The sequence below is a fragment of the Xiphophorus couchianus genome, chromosome 9, assembly GCF_001444195.1.
Source record: "Xiphophorus couchianus chromosome 9, X_couchianus-1.0, whole genome shotgun sequence".
Classification (NCBI taxonomy): domain Eukaryota; kingdom Metazoa; phylum Chordata; class Actinopteri; order Cyprinodontiformes; family Poeciliidae; genus Xiphophorus; species Xiphophorus couchianus.
This window is the reverse complement of record NC_040236.1, coordinates 30,040,826-30,065,529: the sequence shown is the minus strand read 5'-3', so window position 1 is coordinate 30,065,529 and position 24,704 is coordinate 30,040,826. Positions and strand designations below refer to the sequence as shown.

General features: G+C 37.3%; 2 protein-coding genes across 24 annotated transcripts in view; one reads left to right on the top strand and one right to left on the bottom strand.

Moving 5' to 3' along the window:
• The window catches only part of dock7 (dedicator of cytokinesis 7), a 49,471-nt gene that overhangs the window by 13,850 nt on the left and 10,917 nt on the right, over positions 1-24,704 (bottom strand). For 10 of the 23 annotated variants that reach the window (XM_028028857.1, XM_028028848.1, XM_028028851.1 and 7 more), the window contains exons 15-33: positions 16,927-17,044; positions 16,709-16,779; positions 15,673-15,811; positions 15,460-15,561; positions 14,921-15,007; positions 13,709-13,940; positions 13,404-13,568; positions 13,166-13,186; positions 12,205-12,374; positions 11,225-11,314; positions 4,760-4,849; positions 3,814-3,909; positions 3,574-3,714; positions 3,177-3,290; positions 2,549-2,716; positions 2,294-2,436; positions 2,034-2,203; positions 610-788; positions 303-485 (exon numbers count right to left, since the gene is read on the bottom strand). In XM_028028857.1, coding sequence (XP_027884658.1) covers positions 303-485; positions 610-788; positions 2,034-2,203; positions 2,294-2,436; positions 2,549-2,716; positions 3,177-3,290; positions 3,574-3,714; positions 3,814-3,909; positions 4,760-4,849; positions 11,225-11,314; positions 12,205-12,374; positions 13,166-13,186; positions 13,404-13,568; positions 13,709-13,940; positions 14,921-15,007; positions 15,460-15,561; positions 15,673-15,811; positions 16,709-16,779; positions 16,927-17,044 — 2,479 coding nt within the window. The remainder of the gene's footprint in view (positions 1-302; positions 486-609; positions 789-2,033; positions 2,204-2,293; positions 2,437-2,548; positions 2,717-3,176; positions 3,291-3,573; positions 3,715-3,813; positions 3,910-4,759; positions 4,850-11,224; positions 11,315-12,204; positions 12,375-13,165; positions 13,187-13,403; positions 13,569-13,708; positions 13,941-14,920; positions 15,008-15,459; positions 15,562-15,672; positions 15,812-16,708; positions 16,780-16,926; positions 17,045-24,704) is intronic. The other 13 variants (XM_028028859.1, XM_028028862.1, XM_028028863.1 and 10 more) reach the window with 7 other exon arrangements.
• angptl3 (angiopoietin-like 3) lies at positions 20,758-24,178 on the top strand. The gene is made up of 7 exons (XM_028028875.1): positions 20,758-21,433; positions 21,777-21,887; positions 21,993-22,104; positions 22,196-22,309; positions 22,407-22,502; positions 22,673-22,945; positions 23,026-24,178. The coding sequence occupies exons 1-7, from the start codon at positions 20,906-20,908 to the stop codon at positions 23,202-23,204; spliced, it is 1,413 nt and encodes a 470-aa protein (XP_027884676.1). The 5' UTR covers positions 20,758-20,905; the 3' UTR covers positions 23,205-24,178.

The window sequence follows — 24,704 nt, the reverse complement described above, 5'->3', positions numbered from 1 at the left end:
AAAGATCTCTCTCTGTATGCTTTAAACTTGTGAAATTTTAGATTACATGGTGCCCTATTAGAAAAAGTGTGGTGTATAAAAAACTTGCAGCCGCAGTACCAACAAAAGTAACACTGGCCATTTTTGATAAGATATTTGTTTCCCAACATGTTTTTTTTCTGACCAAATAAATGTACTTAAATTACACTTTTCTAGATTTTCATTGCAAGTATATCCTACAGCAACAAAATAATCATTTGTTTCAAGGCTTTTCTTAACCATCTTTAGAAAAGTAAATCTATCCATCTCATCAGGGATGCTACCTTGTACTCAAAGCATGACACGCAGAGGTAGAGGAGATCCAGCAGGCGGTTGAGCTGAGATACAGACAGGTCTGTAAACCATTTCTGCAGCACCAGCTCGTCGGCATTCTTCAAAACCCAGAGCAGACAGATCAGCAGACTGCGGCTGGACTCGGCCGAGAAGCTCCCATGCTGGCGACCCGTCTGGAGAGATTTCCCAGATCAAATCGCAGGGAGGAAAAACGAGAACAGATGGGCACGAAATGTGGTGAGACACTTTAATTAACTTATACTGACTCGTTATGTCGCATAGCGAGCAGCAAACTACCTGCGAGTTCAGCAAAAAGCTACTTGGTCGGGACATTGGAGATGCGGTGGAGGTACCGGCTATTGCCATGGCAACAGTCTGACTGATCATACTGTTGCCCTCTCCTTCTGCTTCTTCTCCCCCGCTACCCACAGCCGTACCTTGGGGACAGCCGGGCCGACCCCACTGATTGTGCGACTCTAATGTTATAAAAAGAAAAGAAGTACAAATGATAAAAAAGTATCATATACAACAATACAGAAAAATCCATTATAATTCTAAAAACATAATTTAAAAGCAAACGCACAATTTGCGTTAGACCTTGGTGGACGCAAAAGTACACAGTTTAAAAATAGCAAAAAACATAAGATAAGGAAGGTTAGAGATTAGCAGGGAACATGTCAGGGGGTGCTATGCTTTGAAGCTCAACTGATAACCTTAAAGGATGCAAAGTGGTGTTGCTATTTAAAGTCCAAATGCAACAGTTTCTATATTCTAAATTTCTATAGGTAATTGGCATTTGTTCACATTCTGTTCCAAACAATTTAATTCGACTGCAGGAAAAGGAGAACAATACAAATGTCAAACTTTCCAAAATGAATTGTTCCTTTCTAACTTTCTGGAAAGAGGAATTAGATTTTTTTTAAAAGTGAGCTAAGTGCCCATTGGAAACAGATTTGTCACATTTGACAAAAATAAATATGAAAATATTTTAGATTGATTAATATTCAGAAAGCCTGAAATGATCAAGCAGGATTAGTCCTGATTAGTAGAGTACTGACACAATTGTCAATTAATTTAGTAATTGATTAATCTTTAACTAGAGTAGGCTCATAAAAAGGCCATAAACTGAATGAAAATAGGATATTCAGAGAAGTAATTAAGCCAAAATTATATGAAAAATCTGTACAATTTGAATTTTAAGATTAAAAACACCTTTGTAAATATATTTTATCCAAAACTCAAGTGACCTAGTTTTAGCCAAAATGCTATAATATTACAATTCATGTAGTACAATAGCATTTTTCTTATTTATAAAGGGAATCAATAGATTAATCAAATACTAAAATAATCGCTAGTTGCAGTTCAGACAGAGATCAGAACTGCACAATTTCTTAAAATACTGTAAATAGATTTTTTTTCCTGCTCATTAATGCAACAACAAAAAAAAAACTTCCACTATTGTGCTAAATGACCAACCAGGATTTGTGTAAGATAAATATCAAAGAACCTCCAGCATAAAAAGGTCAAAATCTGAATGAGCAGGTCAGACATCAAAGAAAACTGAAAAAAGCTGAAAGATTTGTTTCTAATTATAAGAACAATGCTTTTTCTGTTTCATCCCTGCCATCTCAATCCTGGCAGAACTACTGTTAATTTGGAGAATGTTTCATGTCGTCATGAGTTCACATAATTACTCTTAAATGAAAACTCCTGAACTTTACCTGTAAAATCATGGAGCTGCGGCAGCGTTTCCATAACAATTCCAATAAGAGGCAGGTAGAGCATAGCGACCCGAGCCTTGACCTCTGTGTCAGCATAACGAGGGTCAGAGTCGTGGCTTGACAGGAGGTTGTGAACAACACTCACCACTTTCTTATGGAGACCAAACATTCTGAAGTCAAACATTTAAACAAAGAGGACATGAATGTAGAGCATAAACAGAATCTATCCATTTTTATATCACCTTTACGAACATACTAACCCGTCATTGTCTGGGTCCAGTATAACAGAAAGCTCAGAGAGCACAAGCCCAACCAGGTAATGTTGCTCTCTGAATGGGATAGAAAGCTCAAACATGTTGGCTATCTTTTGGTCTTGGACGTGTGTAGAAAACCCAGAGCTCTGCTTAAGTAAAAGCCAACAGTTATTATATGATTTGAGGTCAGTCAGACAGCAACTACCATAGTCTAAGTTTATGAAATTCAGAGTATCTGGCATTTGAGTGTTTCTGACTGACCTGTGAGGTTGCCGAGGACACTGACGGTGAAGGCGAGGCAGGTGGGGTTAACAGACTGCAGGGCAGATTCAGGGTAACGTAGTGTTCATGACTACAAACGATTCTTAGAAAATCCAGCCGTAAAGATTCCAGAGTTGGGTTCTGCAAAGCATAGAGCTTTGTCGACACCTAAACAAAAAAAATTGAGAACAGGAATATAAGTCTTCCAGCATGTTGAAGTGCGTTATTTAAGATAAAAAGAATTGGAGCATATTTAGTCAAAAGTTCATGTAACATTTGGAGCTGTGATCTTTTTAAAATATATTCAAAATGTGCAAGAGCATGATGGTCAGACTGTTTTCATGTTGGATTTTCATATGTTTCTGAATTTAAATTTCTAGTTCTCAAACTATTTTTAGCTGATTTTAAAGTAAAAACACAAACAAAATTATTCTGGATTTGTATATATTTCTACTACAGTCAGGCTTTAAAACAGCAACCTGTGAATGCAGGAGACCATAAGGAAGAAAAGGGATGGATGGAAAAATGAACTGGGAGAGAGACAAATTGTTAAACAAATGGTAAGCCAAATGCAGGAATTAATTGTTGGATGGACGGATAGATAGATGGGTGAAGTAATAATAGGCACCTGTTTCCAATATGTCTTGATTAATGCGAAGACAAAACCTCGGTCCATGACTGACAGCAAATCATTGAGGAAGAAGGCCAGGCTAGTGTTTATCCTCTCCACCAACTCCAGATCCTGAAAACATGACAAGTACAAACATATTTTTTATCTTAATTCATAAACAGTTGTACGGTGTAATTATAGGGCCACCTACATTTGTTAGCAAAAAACCTAAACCAAACAAATATCAAAATTTCAATAATTATCTCTCTTACTTCCCAAACTGTTCTTGTGTAGGCAGGAAGTCTCTGAGTAACTAACTGTTGAAAAACAAAATCCTCCAAATCCCCTAGCTGATATCTCAAGAAATTCTACTTCTTGAGATATTAGCCGATAACACCAGAAGGTCTTCATTTACCTTCTGGAAACGAGAGACAATGTCTCCAGCAATGGTGCTGACCAGCGCTGTGATGTCATCCATAAAGCGCTCGGGAAATCGGTTTTTCCTTGGCGACTCCAAGCGCTCGGTAAAGTAAAGGTGGTGGATAATGCTCTTTACCTGTAGTGTTGGTTTTTGATGAGATAACATATGACACTGTCATGTTTTTGCAAAAGGTAGTAATGAGAAAAAACAAGCCGTACACAAATAATCTCCTACCATCAGTTCAAAGAAGAACCAGGCCTGTTGCAGAGCCCCCTCCCGAACACTTCCACTACTCACCACCCACTGCAGGGCCAACTCCTCGTGAAAGAGCTGGGTGGCAAATTTGAAACATAAACATCGAGAGATGGAGGGGAGAGACAAGGACGGAGAAGGAAACAACAAGCAACAGAGCCAGAGGAAGACAAAAGTAAGGACCCTGAAAAAGTACAGCAGTTTTTTCTGGCACAGATTTGTAGCGGAGCTACACCTGCAGTCCCTATTACAGCTCTAAACTGTATTCTAAAGTTTCTATTTAGTCTATAGCATTTTACAGTGAAACATGACAATGCTATTTAGTTTGAAAAGTTTTTATTGCTAACAAATTCCTACAAATAAATTTCCCCTACTGTAGATTCAACCCTAATATTCAGTGTAGTCTGGCTAACACACCAACTTTTGCCTGGCAAGTCTTCCCTAATTGTGTTCACAAAGACAAAAATGAGAAATTCAATATACCGTAACTAATTATCAAACCTAAGAAATGTTGGACTGTAGATTACACAACCTGACAGAATTTCTTTTCATCCCAAACAGAAAAAAAAAAATCTTTGAGTATCAAACGACTTTAGAAAAGATTTTCTATACAATATTTATACATTTGCAAAAAAGAAGCAAAAACAAAATAATGCGGACATTTTTCTGACTGGGAAGACTTCCCAGACAATGTGAACACCTCACAGTTAGCTTTAGCCAGACTGAAAAAAAAAAAAGTAAAACATTCAAACCCTCTTAAAATATCAACAAGAGGCAAAAGTATTGGTATACAGCATTCAACGAAAACAACACAAAAACCAAATACGACATCAACCAATCCAGAGGTACACATCCACAGACAGAACAGGTGAGGAGGCGGAGACAAGGAGGGCGGGATTGGCTCCTCTCCCAGTGCAAGTGGCTCTACCTTTTTAGTGGGTAACCGTCCTGTTAAAGTTTGCAAGAAACTGGCGCTCTCAGTGTGCGAAGACATGCGATTGCCACAGCGCTCCATGGCCTATGGGTGGGATGAATGGAACGGTGACAGCAAGATTAGTGGAGGAGCAACAAAAGTGTGGGGCCATTCCTCAGCACGTGAGCCGCAGGGACTGTATGCTGGGTCACGCATTCCCCACATATACATGCACAAAACACACTTTTTTTGTGATTGTGTTGCTTTTCAGACATGAGGACACAAAACAATTAAGACACGGGACAGGACCACAACACCTAAATGTTGTGCCACTAAGCAAGAGGAACATTGGCTTGAATGCCCTACGGTAGAAATGCAAAATGGCTGCATACAAGTGTTTAAGTGATAGATTTTTCTGATGTAGTCATTATGATGATGCACCATTCTGCATCCCCGCAGGTTATTACAAGAATGAAGAGACATTAAAATGACAAACACTGATAGACTAGCCTACAATGTCTGGAGTTTATTTTACTTTAGCAGTGCATTTCAAAAGTAATCATGCCCCTTGTACTTTTCAACATTTGGTGACATTATAACCACAAACTTCAATTTATTTATTTGCTTTTTATGTTACTGACCAACACAGAATAATGTGTAATTGTGACATGGAAGAAAATAATAAATAATTTTCAATATATCTAGTTAAAAAATTGAAAAGCATTATGCACATTTGCTTAATGTGCATAATGCACATTGAGCATTATTGCTTAATGTATTTAGACGCCTTGACTCTTAATAATTTGCTTTGATCTAAACAATTTTATGGTAGCTGTAACTGTATGTATAGGGGTTATTGCCTGCTAAAGTCTAAAGACTTCAGGAATGCCCAGTATTTATCACTATTCCCACATCATGATGCTGCCACCACCACCATGTTTTACAGTGGTAATTGTGTATTAAGGGTGGTGTGCAGTGTTAATGGCCAATACTAACAACACAAGCCCTTAGACCAGGGGTCGGCAACCAATGGCTCCGGAGCCACGTGTGGCTCTTTCATCCTTCTGTTGTGGCTCCCAGTGACTTTGGGAAATAGAATATTTTATTAAAATTAAATCATTAGAAAAATTATAAATTAAAATCATTTTAAAATAAATTTTTAAATCTGAAGATTATGGTAAACTTGTAACATTAAAACAAAAGTTTTGAACATTTTTAGCACCCAAAATATACGCCATGTCCGCCGATGTGTGACAGGCATTCCTGGCATACCCCACATGTCTGGCAGACCGCATTTTTTTAGCGCACTGATTTATTGACTTTTTGACCCTTGCCTGGAAGATACATCATGAATAAATCCAAGAAAAGGAAACATTCTGAAGATGGCAGAACATTTAATGCTACGTGGACAGATCATTTTGCTTTCACCGCTGATGAAACTGGTTCACCAGTCTGCTTAATATATGGCGAAAGACTGGCAAACAACAGGAAGTCAAATGTTGAAAGACATTTCGAGAACAAACACTCTGTCTTTGCTAAAAAATATCCCGAGGGAGAGAAGAGAAAAAAGGCCGTTTCGGAGCTGATGCGGAAGGCTGAAGCGAGCAGGAGTCACTTCAAGAAGTGGATTAAGACCGCAAATTCCACTACATGTGCCAGTTTCGTGGCTACTCAGGAAATAATCAAGCATGGTAAGCCATTTACAGATGGAGATTATCTACAAATATAAATACATAACTATATATTGTTAAGTGAAATAGTCTCTTTTTTTTTATTATTATTCAGGAGGACAGGTGACCGCATACACGCGATGGGACACAGAAGCAGACTGCGCGTTTTTTGGTTTGCTTGGTTCGTTCAGTGCCGGTGGATAATATTTGGATAAGTTTTGATTTTTATCTCCTGAATAAGAGGAGGACAGGTGACTGCATTCTGTTTCTATTTTTCCTTCAGTGCAGGTTGGGTAAGTTTCAAAGACCCAAATAGACAGGGGGTATTTTGTTTGAAATTGAGCATCAACAAAGTGTAAAATGCGTTTTGTTACATGCAGAAATACAATTTCGTGTTCTCTGCAGCAGTTTGTTGATTTCATAAACGCAACATAGTATCAATTTTTGTACATAGCATATACAGTAGGTTTTATATATATGACGTCAAAATGGGTTGTAGCTCCAAGTGCTTTCTTTTTATTGGGAGGCGGTCCCAAATGGCTCTTTGAATGAAAAGGTTGCCGATCCCTGCCTTAGACCATCCATCCATCCATCCATCCATTTTCTAACCCCCTTGTCCCTAGTGGGGTCGGGAGGGGTGCTGGTGCCTATCTCCAGCTAATGTTCCGGGCGAGAGGCGGGGTTCACCCTGGACAGGTCGCCAGTCTGTCGCAGACAAGCCCTTAGACTGTATATTTAATTATCTGTGCCATTTGAATTTAGTCATTTGACAGATTTTTATTCTCATTTCTCAATTTTTTATGCTTTGCCTTTGTGAAGCACTTTTTAGTAACTTTATGTGAAAATTGCTAGAAAAAAATATATTTGCTTGAAGTGTTAGTTTTCCTGTACACATAGTGTTTTGCTATACATCTTCATTCACATGTTTATAAAAGCAAACCATCTGGGAAAAAAGTGCACGAAAGGACTTTCCTGGTGAACATTGCATTGTGTTTTTATGCTAGCAGTTTGTAATTAGTAAAGAAAGCCACACAACTGATGGTCATTGCTTCATGGTTCATTTGGGCAGAAATGATTGGGGCATAGACCTGGAAAGTAAACAAACTTGAAAGTCCTCGGTGCTGCATTTCTGTTGTGCACATTTGTGCTGTTTTTACAACTGCAAAACCATTATGTATGTCAAGAGCAGCTCATTTGTTTCACAATGTGATATTTCAAATTTTGGAATGACGTCAGCAAACATGAGCTACTAAGTGAAAAAGACCAGGCATCGCCTTGATCCATTAGACAGCAGCTGGCAGCAGAATCGCAAAGCAGAAAACTGCAAATCAGGTACAATTCCAGCACAATTAGTACAAGCAGCTCTGCCTGAAGTCCAAAAAGATGTAAATTTCCTGTAGTAGGTTGGATTGAAACTGGTCTGTATTCACAACAGAAGCAAGCCACACCAGAGCTCATTTGAGTTGAGTGTATTCACACCTACCCAAAAGGTCCAGACCAACGGGGGACATGACCTGTGGTCTTTTAAAGTAGACCAAATGTGTCAGGTGTGAATACACCATTGGCCACCTGGCAGGGGGGCAGCACTGCATGGAGCTTCACTAACGCCTGCAAGGTCCATTGGATCACACCCCAAAACCCTACTCAAGTGTTGCATATGTTTGACAAAAGGGGCGAGTGCCAAGGCACCAGCAGAAGTCCAATTGGGGGCAGCTGCCCAATTGGCCCCATTTGTTCCACCAGTGTGTCGCTTTACATGGGCAGCCCGTCTTTGTGGCATATTATTGGAATTTGGATTATGGATTATGGGTTCTTGGAATGTCTAAAGCTTGGGATATTGTTTTATAATCTAATAGTGCTTTAAAATATTTGCATGCGCTGGTCTGTCTGTTGTATACTTCAGTCTTCATGATGCTCTTTGGTCACTAATGCTTTCTAACAAATGTCTGAGGTATTTACAGAACAGCTGCATTTATACTGAAATTAAATTATATTCTGTTGGACAGGGGTTAAATAATTTGGTGACTACTGAAAGCAGGTGGTTGCACTGGGTTTTATTTTGGAGCATCAGAGTAAAGAGGGATGAAATACAGTGACGTTTGTGGTTGTATATGATAAATTGTGGAAAAGTTAAAGGGGTATGAATAATTTCCTGAGGCAAATTAGTGGGTAAAATAGAATACTTATAATTTCATAAACAAACACAATACTATCTTGGAGTCTTATTAGATGAATATTTTAAGTAACAATGCCTATGTCATAAAAAACTTAAAATGAAACAGGACTAAACCTTAAATGAAAATGTGTGGCAATAAGCTCACATGAGTTGATACACATTCACACTCACCAATACAAAAATCTTAATAGAGAAAGTGAATAGAAAATATAGGGTGAGTAGAGTCATGCAGGTGAAGGAAAGGAGACAGAGCGAACAACAAACTGGCATGACGGTTGAGATAAATTCTAACACTACTCTTTTTCTTCCCCATCAAAAAAACAATGTGAATGAAATCTTTATAGTTGGAAGATCATGTTTCTGTTAAATGTTTGGGCAATGTCTAATTATTGTGATAAGACCTATGATGAAATATGAAAAGAGAGAAATGGAGAATTCTAGTCCCAAATCAAAACTGGCTTTTGGATATCTGAGTCTACATGATTTTCATGCAAGTAAAAGAAGAAAAAGAGAGGCATTAGATGTGAGAAGCAAAGGGTGTTGATATCTGAAACCTTTTTCATAATTGGCAGCGACATGAGTCTTCAGTGATCCAATCAGCAAAAATTATGAGAAATTAACTATTTGTCTCACTTATTATTGTTAGCCTTTTCTACAATGAAAAGGTAAAAAAAGAGTTCCTTCATATTTTTATTGGAATAATCCATACTTTCCAAATAAAAAAAACTACTAAGTTTTCCTTTTTTACTTCATTAGTGGATGATAGTTTGCTCATTTTCAGCAAGCAGCACAAAAATTACAATCTTTATATCTAATATTTTGAACTTAATTTTTCATGTGGCAAACCATGGATAACAGGTACATGAATGCAAAAACTTTGTTAAAGTGAAATGTGTATATATGGAACACAAACGTTTTCTGTTATAACAACCCAATGTAACCAGGGATATATAAAAATGTGTTTTATGTATCCAGTAAGATGTTAGTAGAGAATCTACATCATATCGATACAGCTAAAATAATCTCAACACCTTTGAATATGGTCTGATTTCAAGTTCTGAGATGTCAATTTATTGTCAGATCACTGAAAACAACTATCAATGCCAACTATCAAGGTCTAGGATGAAAGGGAGGTCATGGAGGCGGCTGTGACTCCCATGAGTGAAATCATGGAAGGATTGTGGTTTAAAGATTAGGAAAATGCTGTAATATTCTAAAGTATTGGTCTTTTATGTCACTTTTAAACATTATACATGACTTTTTTATGGAGTGCCAAAAGTGTCACAATGTCGTAAATGAACATTCAAATGAGTAAATAATTTTAATTTCAATAAAAATAACAATCTTGAAAATAATAGACATATAGATAAAGATATTACAAATTGTGTAACTAATTCCATATAAAATAAATTCACTATAGTTAGAAACCATCCTATGTTTCTAGGCTACTGGTACAGTGAACCATGAAGGTCAGTGTGACTCTCATTTAGATTCTTCACATCTGATTTAGTCATTTGCACAGAATGTTAACTTTACACCAATTATATCTGACCAAAGCGGTAATGACTCATCCACTGCATTTGATGAGAAAGCAGACATAAAAGTATTAATTCATAATGTCTTGTAATCCATGACCAAGAAATACTTACAGGGATTCTGCAAATTTCAAGAAGTTTTACTGAGGTCTGAGTCAATTTTTAAGACCCTTTAAATTCTAGACCTATATACCTATATTATCTAAAAAAATTAATTAAATTATTTAGAATAAGAATAAACTTTATAGGCCAAGCTTGTACACACAAACAAGGAATATGACTTGGGCTTCATGTTGCTCTCAATGTATGGACATTTTCGATATAAATATATAAAATTTCAAGGGAAATATTTTATTTGTTTTGTTCTGTTCTTGTAAATCATGCTAAATCATACTTGGAGAACTATTTTCAATAAAACTAGATTGCTAAATTTATCTTTAAATTAACTATATATCTGTATTTGACTATAATGGTGGTAGTTGTGATTTACGTAAATAGCTAAAATCTGTAAAGACTTGACACCATCTCTAAGTCATAATCATATGACAACCTATTTTAATATTTCAATCACCAAATATATGTTAATATGATTTAAAACACACAGTTGAAACTGTCTTCACACTACTAAGCAAAAGCTAACATCCACAATCTGCCTTATCTTCGCTCTTGGACGTACAGGCAATCAGCACCAAAGAAAACAAATGGCGCTCCTGGATTGGCTGCTTTGCAAAAGCCAGCTAATAATCTCCAGTAGCATTGCTGCAAGGTTTTTTATTTTCTCCGGTTCTATTTTCTTTGGAATATTTTACACATGTTTTAGCTATTCATTAAATATGGCACTTTTGGACCTCTACAATTTTAGTCTCCTTAGTTTTGTCATATATAGTCAACAGTGGTTGACAATGAAAGTAATGTGACTTAAGAATATTGTAAGCATTTTATAACATAGTTTGAAACTACAATGTATTTATCAGCACTTTTCTGTGACCATCAGCAACAACAATAGACCAAAACTTCAAATATTCCAGTATCCATTCAGTGTGAATAAGGTTGTTCTTGTAGTGAGGCAAAGTGAAGGACGGGGCATTCATAAAACCACCTGCATGGTTTCTGTAGCGGACCCCAGGCTGGATCCCCAGGGGGCACTACAGCCCATGGTGTGCACCCACGAGTTGGAGCGGTCTAAGCCCTATGGGTGCCAAGGTCAAAGGACACAAGGCAGGCAGGAGGCAAGGGAACAAGCGAGCAGCACGGGGGGAAAGGAGGAGGGAAGGAATAATGACAAGTTAAAGACGTTCAAAAGTCATGACTGCCGGAAGATGCCAAAGGCCCCCCAAAAAGGTTAACTGTCAGTAAATTAAGATTAAAATCATCACCACAGAGAAGCAAGGCTGAAATGTTCTTCATATCCCTTTCACTATGAGCACAAATAAAATGAGGTTTAGTTAAATATTAGCAGAAAGGGGGAGATTTATCAATAAAGGGCTGCATCCATCATATAATGGTTACAAGAAAGCAAGACTGTTAAAAAAAGCACATTCAATCATTCACTCACCGAGTAAAAAAAAAGGTTTAAAGTGGGAAATCTCAAATTATACGAGTCAAAATGCATGAGAACAGATAAATACAATGAAATAAAATACCAAAGAAATCCAATAAAAACATGAATGAAACCATTTGTCATTGTTTTAAAAATATGTCACTGACAATATTTGCTGATTAGTGTGAAACCACTAATCAGTTTAAGCTTTTTAGATACGTCTGTCAGTGACAGGTTGATGTTACAACGGTTAGAGATAAGATGTTCAGTTTTATGTTTGCAAATTAGCCATACAGTTCACATGGTGGCAACATCCCAGCTGGGTCATGGTGCACATGGAGGCCTCAGCATTATGTAGATTAAGAAGTATAGATCCCTTTCACCTACCTTTTGGGGCCAGGCTACTAGATTGTAAAAATGCTAAGTAATTAACCATAGTATTTAGCAGCAATGTAACATTTTTATTAATGGTTCTTCCTCTATACTGTCTATGAAACTTGACATATGAAAGAAGTTAAAGACATTTTTGACCCTCTTACCTTGCTTCCGATTATGGAGCGAACTTCATCGTCGGGAGAGGTGGGTGTACCGGATATGTCAGGGTTACTGTTGCTCAGGCTACGAGAGCGACTGAGGTTGAGGCTGGCTGGTCGAACAGCTGAGCGAGCCATGGTGGCATAGTGAACCGAACCGCCCAACCCTCCAGGACCTACGACATAGCACAAAGGGAGACATTGGATGTGACGAGTAGGGTGTGTGAGGAGGTGGCACCACAGCAAACCATAAGGTTGCAAGCCTATAAATTCTAATAAAGCTCGATAGACATTTTTCACGTCAATAATCCATATTTTCCATCACTTAAATCTACAAAGAAAAGGGGGTTTTATGCAAAATCAACTTATTTTGACACCTGGTGGAATTGCAAGTCTACTGGGATTATTATACAAACTACAGTGCAGAGCATTTGTCAACGGCATAGAGACGAATTGTTGTGATGATATGATGAAAGGGGAGTGTCAGAAAGGTTTGGAGGTTCTTAAAGAGTCAGAAGCCAATTTCAAGGAGTCAGGTACAGCTATGATATAATGCCCAATTTCTTTTAACTGTTTTAGATTTATACAGCAATTTTATAATAAGGTCACACTGATTGTGGTATAAAATGGCACAATTCGCTTGGAAAATACATAATACCCCCATTTAAAACATTTTAAATACAAATACAGAAATTTCCCAATGAACCTATAGACAAATATACATTTAAATATGAAAGAAAAACAATATTTCAATCTAAGTCGATCAGGAGGAAACTGTCAAAAACAAGTGGGTGGGTGGATGGATTTTTCACTTTTTTTCCAGAGAACTTGATATGCAGCTGGATTTAAAAATGTGTCTTAAAAAATAGAAAAAAATTATCAAAATTAAAATAGTCTTAGGTGAAGAGATGACGATATTTACGTGGAAAACTGCATATTATAATGTAGAGTAATGGATCATATATACCTGTTAAAGATGAGTTGTTGTCTGTGTTGGGCAGGCAGAAGACAAAATGGATGTGGAAGGAGGGAAAAAAGTCAAAAGGTAAAAAAAAATAGAAATGGAAGAGAAATTAAGGCAGACGGGTCTGGTAAAAGACGAGCAGTGAGGGTGAGCTGGAAAATCAATCCAGTTAACAAAACAAGGTGAAAAAAAGATCAGGAATAAAGAAGGCATCAAATTAAAAGTATTGGCTGTAAAATACCTGGTGATGGCGAGTTGGGATCTGTGCTGGGTAAGCGGAAGACGTAGTGGATGTAAGAGGACAGCAGGCTGTTGCGGCCGTGCATGTCCTGGCTGGTATCCAGGTACTTGTGAAGCCGGTTCACTACAGACGCCATTACCTCGAAGGATGCTTGACCTAGATTCACTGAAACACACAAAACATTAGAGCGTTCACTGTAAAACCGAATGCACCGGAACAGAAAAGTACCACACATTCTATGTGTCCATCTCTTTCAGTGTTCAGTACACACTTTCCTTTCTAGTCAGTGTAATCCAGAATCATACCGATCTGTCCAGCGATGACTGGCGGCCGAACTACGAGCAGCACCAATTTGTCAAGAAGAAGGTGAAGGAATCGAACCACCGGCTCCAGCTGAGCCGAACTGAGTGCTGCGATGCTGGACTTGAGCTCGGTCTCAAGGTTGTTTTCCATGATGCGCATATCTCCAATTCTCACCGGAAACACATGCTCATCAAGGGCATGCACCAAGGCAAAAAACTTATCCAGGTACTGGTCCTGGAAAAAGAGGATGAGAAATGTTTTGCTGATGTATTGGTAATAAATTGAGAAAAAAAGATAATGAAAAAAAGGAAAAAAACTTATATATAACTGGAGATGCAACAATAATTAGGTAATTTATTGTTTGGCTATTTTTGATTGTCCAGATGAAGTATAAAAATCTGATGCTTTTCCAATCAGCGAACGCACAATACTTGAAGCTCAATCAAATTGTGAAACCACCATCCTACAGTGTGGAAGTTGTCACTGAGGTTGTCACTCTCATAGACTGGTTGACTTTTAATTTACTGTAAAAAAAAATTGTATAATATAATCTTTGGACTGTTTTTTTATGAATCATTGTTTCAATTCCACAATAAAGTAGAAATAAAGTATTTTGGAAAGAAAATAGAAAAGAAAATAGAATCGACAGGTCAGAGCTTTACAAACTTTCTGTTTAAAATTTCTGACTAGTGCTTCTCAAATTGCAACTGAAACAATTTAAATACAAGTTGTACAATAATCTCCATGTTTTAAAGTTGGCTGATCGAGTGAAAAATGAAAAACGAACTTTACCACAAGAACATTTGGGAATCTAACAACTCCAATCTCTCCCAAGAGCAGTGATTTATGAGCACATTAGCTGCAGTAAGGCTTCTAAGCCCCACAGTCAAGTCTCCAAACAGCAACTGATGCGGAGATGGAGTAGACCTCAGTAAATTGCTGGCAAGGTAACACTTAGCTATTATTAAAGTATTGAGAAGGAAAAATGGAAAAACAAGACTTCAATTTCTTTTTAATTCAAAATGATTACCGATGCAAAAGTTATGCCAGCAAACAAAGAAGTAGTTCTTTATTCAGAGGAGTTACTTTGTAATAATTAATAACATCAAAATATAAGCAGATAAAACAAGCAAATGAGAGGGTGAGAGAGTTCATCTGAAAAAGTCACTAAACTGTACTAGATTTTCTGAAGGTGCAGCATGAAGTAATTTTACCTGTGTGTGGATAGTTGAAACAGCCGCAAGTTCCACATTAAAGACTCCTCTATGGTTGTCTACCCACTTCATTCCTGGAAGGGGAACCTGAAATATAACAGAGAAAATATTCGGATGGCAAAAAGTGAATGAATGAGATCTGTTCTTTCTATAAGAGATTATAACTGAAGACCAGTCAAAGGTACATAACAACAACCCAGCTAAAAATAAACTCTTGTTGGAGATGATTAGAGATCTGTATCATTTCTTTTAAGGCATTTTAATATTCATGCACTTTTAATATGGGTTTCTCACGTTTTAAAGATTTACTCGTATTTACAAAACCCTCTGAAGAAAGAAGATATAAAATATCTATTAAAAAAGTTAAACTAACTTTTAATTGGAATTGGCTGACATCACATAGATTGTGTTCATTTAATGTCACACTCATTGTGAGACCTGTAAACATGCTATTAGGTTTAACAGGACATTGCATACAACCTTACTGTGTTTACCATATTTAAATGTAATAAATAACACACTATTTTAGCAGATCTTACATCTGGAGAGAGAACAGAGTAGGACTGTGGTGGCTTCTCAAGAGATACAGGCAGGCAGAAGTGTCCTGTTCTCAGACGACCATTCTGTAACATTGGGATCCACTGGAGAAGGAAAACACACATGGATTTTTTTTTTCCATCAGTAGGTGTAAACTTGCATCCGTTCAAGCATGAGATCCGTGTTTTTAAGAGCACTATTGTGGTTTCACCTACCGTGTACCCCACAGGGGTCTCCAGTGGCGTGTTCTGCTTCTGCTGGCAGCTGACGTGGTAAAACGTGAAGAGAATGTGGTGGTGGTCTGACAGGGAGGCAGGCAACTTGATCTTCACCTCATCATGGAAGTCAGGGGATCTTCAGACATTAAGGACAAATGTTAAAATATCTTTAAAAATTGGTTTGTTGGGCATTTGACATTGCCAACTCACAAAAATATTGTTATTTGATTATTCATTCATTTTTGGCATTTATAGTACTGCAGTACAGAGGCCCTTGTTTGCTGCATGAATAAATTGATAAATTGACCATACATCGAAAATCAATCGTCATGTTCAATAACACAAAACAAGAGTTAACAACCTATTATGCCGTTTGGCTGTAGCAGAAAGGACTTAGCAGGTTTTTCCAGGGGCCACTCACATTCTACTCTACATTACTGGTCAACCCACAAACTAATTTTCTTAACAAATTTGTCATTCATATCTCAATCAATTTTATTTCAAGTCAACAAATAAATTGAGGTCGCTATGTGATGAAAAAGGTCAATTATGTAACAAGTCACAATTAACTTCTGCGGAATTTTTTAAGGTCCCAAAGGAGGAAACTCTCTGCAGGCCCAAGCTCAGAACCAACCAAACACTACAACAAGCATTCAGTATCAACAAATACACTGGAACTGACAAGAAAGGAAATGTTTAAGAGAGGTCATAGCTGGGCTCTTATTTCTCATGGACAAAGTTATTTCAATTCAGAAAAAGAAGAAATTTACTGGAATTTTTTATTTCTATTGAAAGTTACTGGGCAAAACTTAGGTTAAACAGGCTTAAATACAGCCACAATAGAGAACACTTTTCAGATGTAATAATTCTTATTTACAAGAACTGCACACTTCAGTTAAACAGTCTATTTCTTTGTCTGCTCTTTTTGGTTAAGTTCTTTTTCAGGCTGTGATGAAGACACTGGGAGCAAATGAATCATGCTACTGCAATTAAAAATAAAAGGTCCTGAATTTTTTGAGATTAACACACTCACCTGTTGTGGTACACAACTGCAGTGTAGGCCTCTTTATAAAAATCTGCACAACTTGACTTTCCAAATATGACCTGAAGGATAAGAAGCAATAATGTCACAACAATATGTATAAAAGCCAATAGTTTTGCCAAAAAGCAAAATTTCCAACTTAACAACACTTTTATAATTAATCAAATATAACATTCTCTGGAGTGGCTTAACTATTCCTTTTGGCATACCGGCATTGCATTGCTTGGATCCTCTCCATTCATAAATTGCACTTTGACTGTGATGTTGCGAGCAGAGCCCTGCCGATTGGCAAAGTTAAGACTCTGAGGGTTAACATACAGCAGATTCCTGAAATGAAAGAATTCAGCACATCAGATAGTAATTTACACAAAGCCCAAGAGTCACCATACGACAAGTTTATTAAAGAAAAATGCATTTCAAGTAGGCAAGTTGTGCAAAAATGTTGGATAATTTTACTGCATTTGTTTTTTACAGTAAAATTATCTTAGTTTTATTTTAATTTCTCTATCCAAAAACAAAACCCTAAAGACAAACACAACCCAGTATTTAGTTTACACTATTAGCAAAGACCATTTAATTCAAAAAGTGACAAGACTTTGTGCTAGCTTTTACTTTCAAGGAAAACAGGCATTTTTAAGGAGTGATTGACCCATTTACCCTAAAATGTAACATCGGATTTCATGAAGTGATTGATTTAAGGTCAAAGGTCACACTGTTGCATAAGCCATGCTCTGATTGGCAAATACGGGAGGCTCGGCCAGTCAAAACGTCAATGTACAGTAGACGACTAATCCTCAGGAAAACTATCATTCAGCTACATTTCTACAAAGTAGAAAATAAAATATTTAACCTGCATTTTTTTTTTTTATTCTACATTTGTTAGCCTGGAAACTACTGTAATTTTCCCTTTTTTTCTGCCTACTTGATAAAAAAACAGTAAGTGGCAAAATATGTAACAATCACTGGAAGCAAAACTAAAGCTTCAGTTGAGTCACAAAAGATGGTTATAACAGTGGGGGAGAACAAGGCGGCCCCACAATAGGAAGTGTAAAATAGCTTGGGGTTTGCTGGCTAACCACAATCACGTAATCAGTCCTGGGGGGGCTCGACCCACAGAGACAACAGCTGGAACCACAACCAAGTAAGGAGTGTGGGAATCTCTGTCTCATAACTAGAATTTTACTTATTTTTCTCTAAAATATTTCTGGTATCTGAGCAACAGCCGTGGCTGCTTTGAAGTAGGTCATTGATCTCGAACTGCAGTAGACCTCGGCATAATTTTGCTGTGGCAAAGTTAAGCTATCAATAAGCACAAATAGAGGCAACCATGATTGGTCCATTCATCTCTTCAGATTCAGCTTAAGTTAATAAGTACACAAAGAAAAGTAAACTTTGCTTTGCCAGTACTTTTCGATGAAAAAAAAAACAATCAACATTTGAATTTGCAATGGAGCACGAGTTTGTGAACGGCTTGTCAGCTCCAGACACGAAGACTCCACTAGACCTACTTAAATTTAAGTTCTCAAGTCTTTTGTTATACTAACCTTTCTGGTCCAGTGGAAAATAATAAACTAGAACCAGATTTGAGCTGATGAAACAGATTCCTGGCACAGTTATCCAACTTTTGGTCGCCAGAAGAAGAAGAAGAAAAAGTTTTTAATCAATTCTTCATTACTGGGAACTAAGGTCATCCAGACTCAAAATCACAAATAACACAAGAGCTGATCAAGATGGCTGTGCGGGATTTTAAGATGTACTGTCACTGCCAGAGTGCATAAAAGCAGAGCGCTCCAATAAATTAGTCAGTGCAGATAAACTATTTGGTTTGTTGCATCACTATGCCTGAGATTTAGGAATCCACCGCTGGGAGTGTTTACGATATGGGGCACAGAACTGTATTAATTTTTGCCCCAGCAGCTCGTGTCTGCACACTGAAGCTCCTCTGGAAACAGCTGCTTTTTGCTGAACGTTGCCTCCTAGCACCAAAGTGAATATAAAAAACTTTGACCACACAGTTATTGGTATGGGCAAAACTGCTTTCCACTCAGGGCACCATCTCATCAGGGGGTGGAATGCGTAATGCTGTATTACTACAGTGTAAACTCTGAAAAGAAATCTTTAAAATTTGTGAAACCTTAAATTTATTATGAGAGCCAAAAATTGGTTTTGAGCAAATAGCAAGGGGGCTTGCTCAAAGTGCCAGCATTCCAAGATCAACAAGAAAAAGATTTTATCTCCTGCATTTTCTAAAAAAAAAAATTGTTAGGTGCCAGTATAATCACAAGTGCTCAATTCAGCAGTGTACAGTAAGTACTCAATTTAGCAGTGTGGTAAAAGATGTTTGGCCATCTCAAGCTTTAATTGACCAAGTCAACCAATGAAACCACTCAAAAAGAGCATAAAATTCCACAATTTTCCTTTTACTATTTGCTATTTAAAAGTAAGCACACTGCATTGACCGTGATGGAATTTTTTAAATAATAAAACCACTGTTCCCTGCAGACATATTCACTCCAAACAGGGACATCAACAGGCAGATGCAGCATCCCGAATCTAAGCATCTGATGAAGTTTGGTCTTCATGCTTGTATGTATACAAGCATAAGTGTGTCAGTGTGTAAGATAAATGAGTTCTGCCCATCACTTCTGATTACATTTTTTTTCCTTATACAAGGTTATTAAAAAAAAGGTTTTCAAGCAACTAGCAGCATATTAGAATACATTTCACATGTGTATTCTAGGTTTTTGTTTAAGTAAATGTATTAAAGTCAAAATGTTTGACAATTATCATAGATAATAGTAGTATAGAAAGCATACTAATAAAATCAAATATCTTAAAACTAAGGGACTTGGTTAACTTAAAGAGATTATTGCCAATTACTTTATAAAGTTCAAGATCAAGTGATAAAAAACAGAAGTAAGTATGATTTCAAAAGTAAAACTGTGCATACTGCTTTAAAATAAATGCATTTTGGTGCATGGAGTAAAACTACAGAACAATTTGGATGAGTTGAAAAAATCCTCACCAATAAATCAATTCAAAACACTTCATAAGAATAAAAATGATTAAGTCTTACACACTTCTAAGACAATATTGAGAAGAGTGACATGTTTTAAACTTATATTGTTAATTTAATGTATACAAGTATGAAAAAATATTTTGTAATTATTGAGAAAATGGCAGGTTTACAAAAGACTTTTTAGTCTTCTTGCTCCCACTCATATAGAAAGTGTTTTAAGAGAATGCATTTGTGAATTATTTATTGATTGATAACAGCAATCAATCAGTAATTGGTAGCTGTAAAATACATTCTAGCACGAGCTAACTTTTAAATAAAATAAATAAACCATAAAATTCCTACTTAATTTTTTTTTTCCACAAAAAAAAATATAAAACTGTGGTGTTTTTTTACAAAGGTTATCATGCAGCGCTTACACCCAAGATTGTCCTAATTATATCCATTCTTGTGCACAAAACTTATTTAAAATGAAAATACAGACCACACAATAAAACCACAAATAAGTCTAGATGCCGTTCAAATTTTTCACACTAATTCATACCCAGAAGCACAGATGTAGAGTCTTCTCCCCTCGCCACAAAATAAAAAAGAGAGAAGCAGTAAAAGAGACAGAGAGAGAGTCTGGCTGGGCTGAATCAGCACCATACTAAATCAAACCTAGGAGAATTAATTACAAACAGCATTATCAATCTGAGCAAAGAGTGTGCAGGGTTATAAGGTTTGAGATTGATTAGGCTGACGATCCATCAAAAACAGAGATAGCCATTGTTGGCTTCTGCTGATCAGCTAAAGTGCCGCACCACAGATGGAGAGTAGGGTAGGGTGTGGTATACAGAGGGGATTGGGGTTAAATGGTTAGTAGAGAAGGGGTGGGGGGCACATGTCATTTGCACACTACTGTGATTTGTTTGTTTGAGAGAGGGAGGGCTCGAGGGGGATTTGGGAGGAGGTGGGAGACAAAGCTAAAAACATAGTAGGGTTTAATGATCAGCTAATCCCCCCGCCTCTACTGTGGGTATATAACGCAGCACCGCCTGCTGCTCTCTAATCATTTTTAACAGTAAAGGAAACTTGGTGGTAAGCACAGGGAGGAAGAATAGAGTTAAAAAGTAGTGAAAGCAACGTTAGGAACAGCTTTGACATTTAAGGATTGGAGGAGGAAAATCACAATGAAGCTGTTTTGCCTGTTTCTGCTGTTAGCTGGTTCAACTGCTGCGTACCATCTGGACACCTCGCCCAGGAGGGAGCCCCCCACCCTGCCCTCAGAGGTTCTCACCACAGAAGCGACTCCAACAGAAGCAAAATCCCGCTTCGCCATGCTGGATGACGTCCGCCTCCTGGCCAACGGGCTCCTCCAACTTGGCCAGAGTTTGCGAGAGTTTGTCCACAAGACCAAAGCCCAAATCAATGATATCTTCCAAAAGCTCAACATTTTTGACCGCTCCTTTTACCAGCTCTCGGTGGTCACATCCGAAATCAAAGAGGAAGAGGAGGAACTCAAGAAGACCACTAACATCTTGAAGGTCAACAATGAGGAGATCAGAAACCTATCCATGGAAATCAACACCAAGATAAACACCATCCTGCAGGAGCGCACGCAGCTGCAAAGCAAAGTGGGAAGCCTGGAGGAGAGGCTAAAGGGATTGTCAGAGAGCATGATCCCTGCAGACCAGCTCAGCGAAATCACAACCCTTAAGGTGAGGAGATAGAGATTATAAAACTCCATGAAATGCTAAATTAAAAGCCTTTCTCTACAACTGGTTTCATTGAAATACATGTTGTGATACTAATGCTGATGTTCCGTAAAACTTTATTGCGGAATGTTCAAAAGTAGGAAGTTGGTGAAGACATAACAGTAAGAATAGTATACTATTCATAATGAAACTATTTTGGCATTGCTGTTTCACATTTCTCACACTTATCAGAATATCTGGGGGTTTTTGTTCAACAGTTGAACATCAAGGAACATTTTTTTAAATAACACATTCAACTTTTATTTTTAATAATGTGGAAATTATGCATGAATCAAATATTTTCTAGGAGGTAATTGAAGCACAAGAGAAAACAATCACCAGCCTTCTAAACGCAGTGAAGGAGCAACATGATCAGCTGGACCACCAGAAAATCAAGATTAAAAATCTGGAGGAAAAGGTAGATATGGAATATATAGCAACCTACACACACATTGCACCTTGAAAAACATGATGTAGACAAATTCTTTCAAGATGGAAAATACTTGTGTTTTTTTCTCTGCAGCTTAGCTTCAACAGCTTCCAGCAAACTATTGATAAGTCAATGGATTCAGACCATTCAGCCACTGATATGTTTGAATATCTGCAAATAAACTCCACTGGAACAGAAACACGAGGTAACTGTCTAAAATTTGTCATTAGATAAAAATATTGCTCAATTTTAGATCAGTTGGTTACAATCTGTCTTCACTTGTGAATATGTTGCAGACCTCCCTGTAGACTGCAGTGAGTTATTTACCAGAGGAGAAACAAAGAGTGGAGTCTATGCTGTCAAACCAAACCAATCTGAGCCATTTTATGCTTACTGTGAAATGACTTCAGGTAAGTAAAACAGAAAACTTATTTTTACCTTTTATAGAGACGTCTTAACATGATATAAATTAATATGGAACTGTACATTTCCATTTTTCTTCTGTAGATCAGGGTTTCACTGTCATTCAGCAAAGAGTTGATAGTACAGTGGATTTTGACCAAACATGGGAAATGTATCAAAAAGGCTTTGGAAACCTAGAGAGTGAGTACACTTGTAAAATCTGAGCAGTTAGCCAGTTCTGCAGCTTTCATTGTCACAATTAAGATCAATCATGCTGCATTTCAAAGTGTTTTACATTTCAGAGAAGTTTCTTTCACATACAGTATAAGCAGTTCAGAATGGATCAATGTGCTGATTGAGGTTTCCCACAGAGGACTTCTGGCTGGGTCTAAAGAAAATACACACCATCAGCCGACTGGGAAGTTACATCCTGCGAATTGACGTGGAAGACTGGAAGGAGGAAAAGCACTGGGCTGAGTACAGCTTTTCATTGGAAGGTCCCTCCGAGGACTACACCCTTCACGTCAGCCATTTTGCAGGGGACCTACCTGACGTGATGACCAACCTGACCGGATCAAGATTCTCCACAAAAGACAAGAACGACAGCGGCTGTAGCCCTGACTGTACTACGCGCAACTGCACAGGTGCTGTATCTCTCATGGCAGAAATTGTAGAAATTAGTTGCAGTTTGTGTTGATACAACTGTTGTTTCATGCATTTGCAGGAGGTTGGTGGCAGAGTGCGTGCAGTGAAACCAACCTAAATGGAAAGTATTTCTCTTTGAGAACAAAAGGACGGTCTGTGAGGAGGAAGGGCATTCAATGGCGGCCTGGCACAGGACCTTCATATTCCCTTAAGATGAGCAAAATCAGCTTACGTGCATTAATAGATAGCGGAAACTAACCTTACACCTCTCAAGTGTTCATATATAGTCTTGCTATTCTATGTCTTTACATAATGATCTACACTCAGTTAAAAGTTTCCACAGAAAGGGAAGCAAGATTGAGTTTGCCTTTTAACTTTTTGTTGGGTGAAATGTGTCATAATTTGGACTTACAGATATGATGCAATGGTTCAATAATGGCATGTAGGTTGTTAACCTATTGGATCTGATGCACCAAGGACACTAGAACAGTTATTACACAACATCTGCAATCAGTGGACCTATTGATCCATATCGCAGACAGATTCTGTTCCGGATACCCGGGGACTTACATGGGTTGAAAACTTCTCAATGAATTTCAATCATAAATTGTGCAATCAGATTAACCTAAATGCATTTCAGCTTCTAAGCCAACTATACTATTAGAAGTGTATCTTATCTTTATGATGCGAAACATGTTGTCTGAAGTAACAGGCAGAATAGCCATTGTCTTATTACATAATGAATGCACATTGTAATATATAAGCTTCAATAGGAATTGTATTTGCTATAACTATAATGTGCAGGCTGCTTTTGTTTTACTCTTCTGTAGACATTCTAGATTTTTTTTATTGTTTTGTACTACCCCATCCTCTGATTTCAACCTCTCAGGTTTCTAGGTAAAGTAAGGTTTTGTCAGCAAACTATTGATCATTCAAACTTTGGCAGTGCACTGATTACCTTTTATCATTGTCAGGTCAGTTTTTTATTTTTATTCTGTATAGTATTTAAAATATGTTCATAAGATTATGATTAATGCGGGCATTGTTAGCTAACATTGTGTGTTTGAGTCTCCACTGTCATATTGGGTCATATTGACTCGCATCATTAGTGCAGCACAAACTTCTGTTTTGTAAATGTGTGTCAAACTTGGTGTCTTCCTGGCAAAAATGTTTATATGCTATCCAATCCTACTGTATTTATGAAAAAAGAAATAAAGAAATCAGAGTGTCAACATGTGTTTCTATATTCGACTAATCTTATTAAAACACTTTAAGAGAAGTTGTTCAAAGGAAATTAAAAATTCAGAAATTCAGCTATTACTACACTAATAAGACATTCTAATTATATTTTGGTCCTAATCAGAGGCCTGGAGTCGTAGCCTCAATTGGCTTCTTTGTATCTTCCACAAAGGCTCATAAGAACTTTGATTAACAAAGAAAAACTGTTTTTAATAGAGATATTTTTTTCTTTTTATTGGAATAATTGCACTAAATTTCCACTAAAGAATAGGCTGGGAACTTTGCGGTGTTTTTTATTATTATTTTTCAAATAAATATCAGCATATCATAGAAGAAGATATATCTGTTCTCGCTCTAGCAAAAATACTTCATGTTTTTCCTTTAACTAAAAATGTTATTTCTTTTTTCAGAACATCATGTAACATATGGGGCTCTTCACTTGTTTTGTTTTGCTAGACTGAGAACAAAATTGGCTCTTGAGATTGTAAAGCTTGCAGACCCCTTGTCTAAATTATTTTT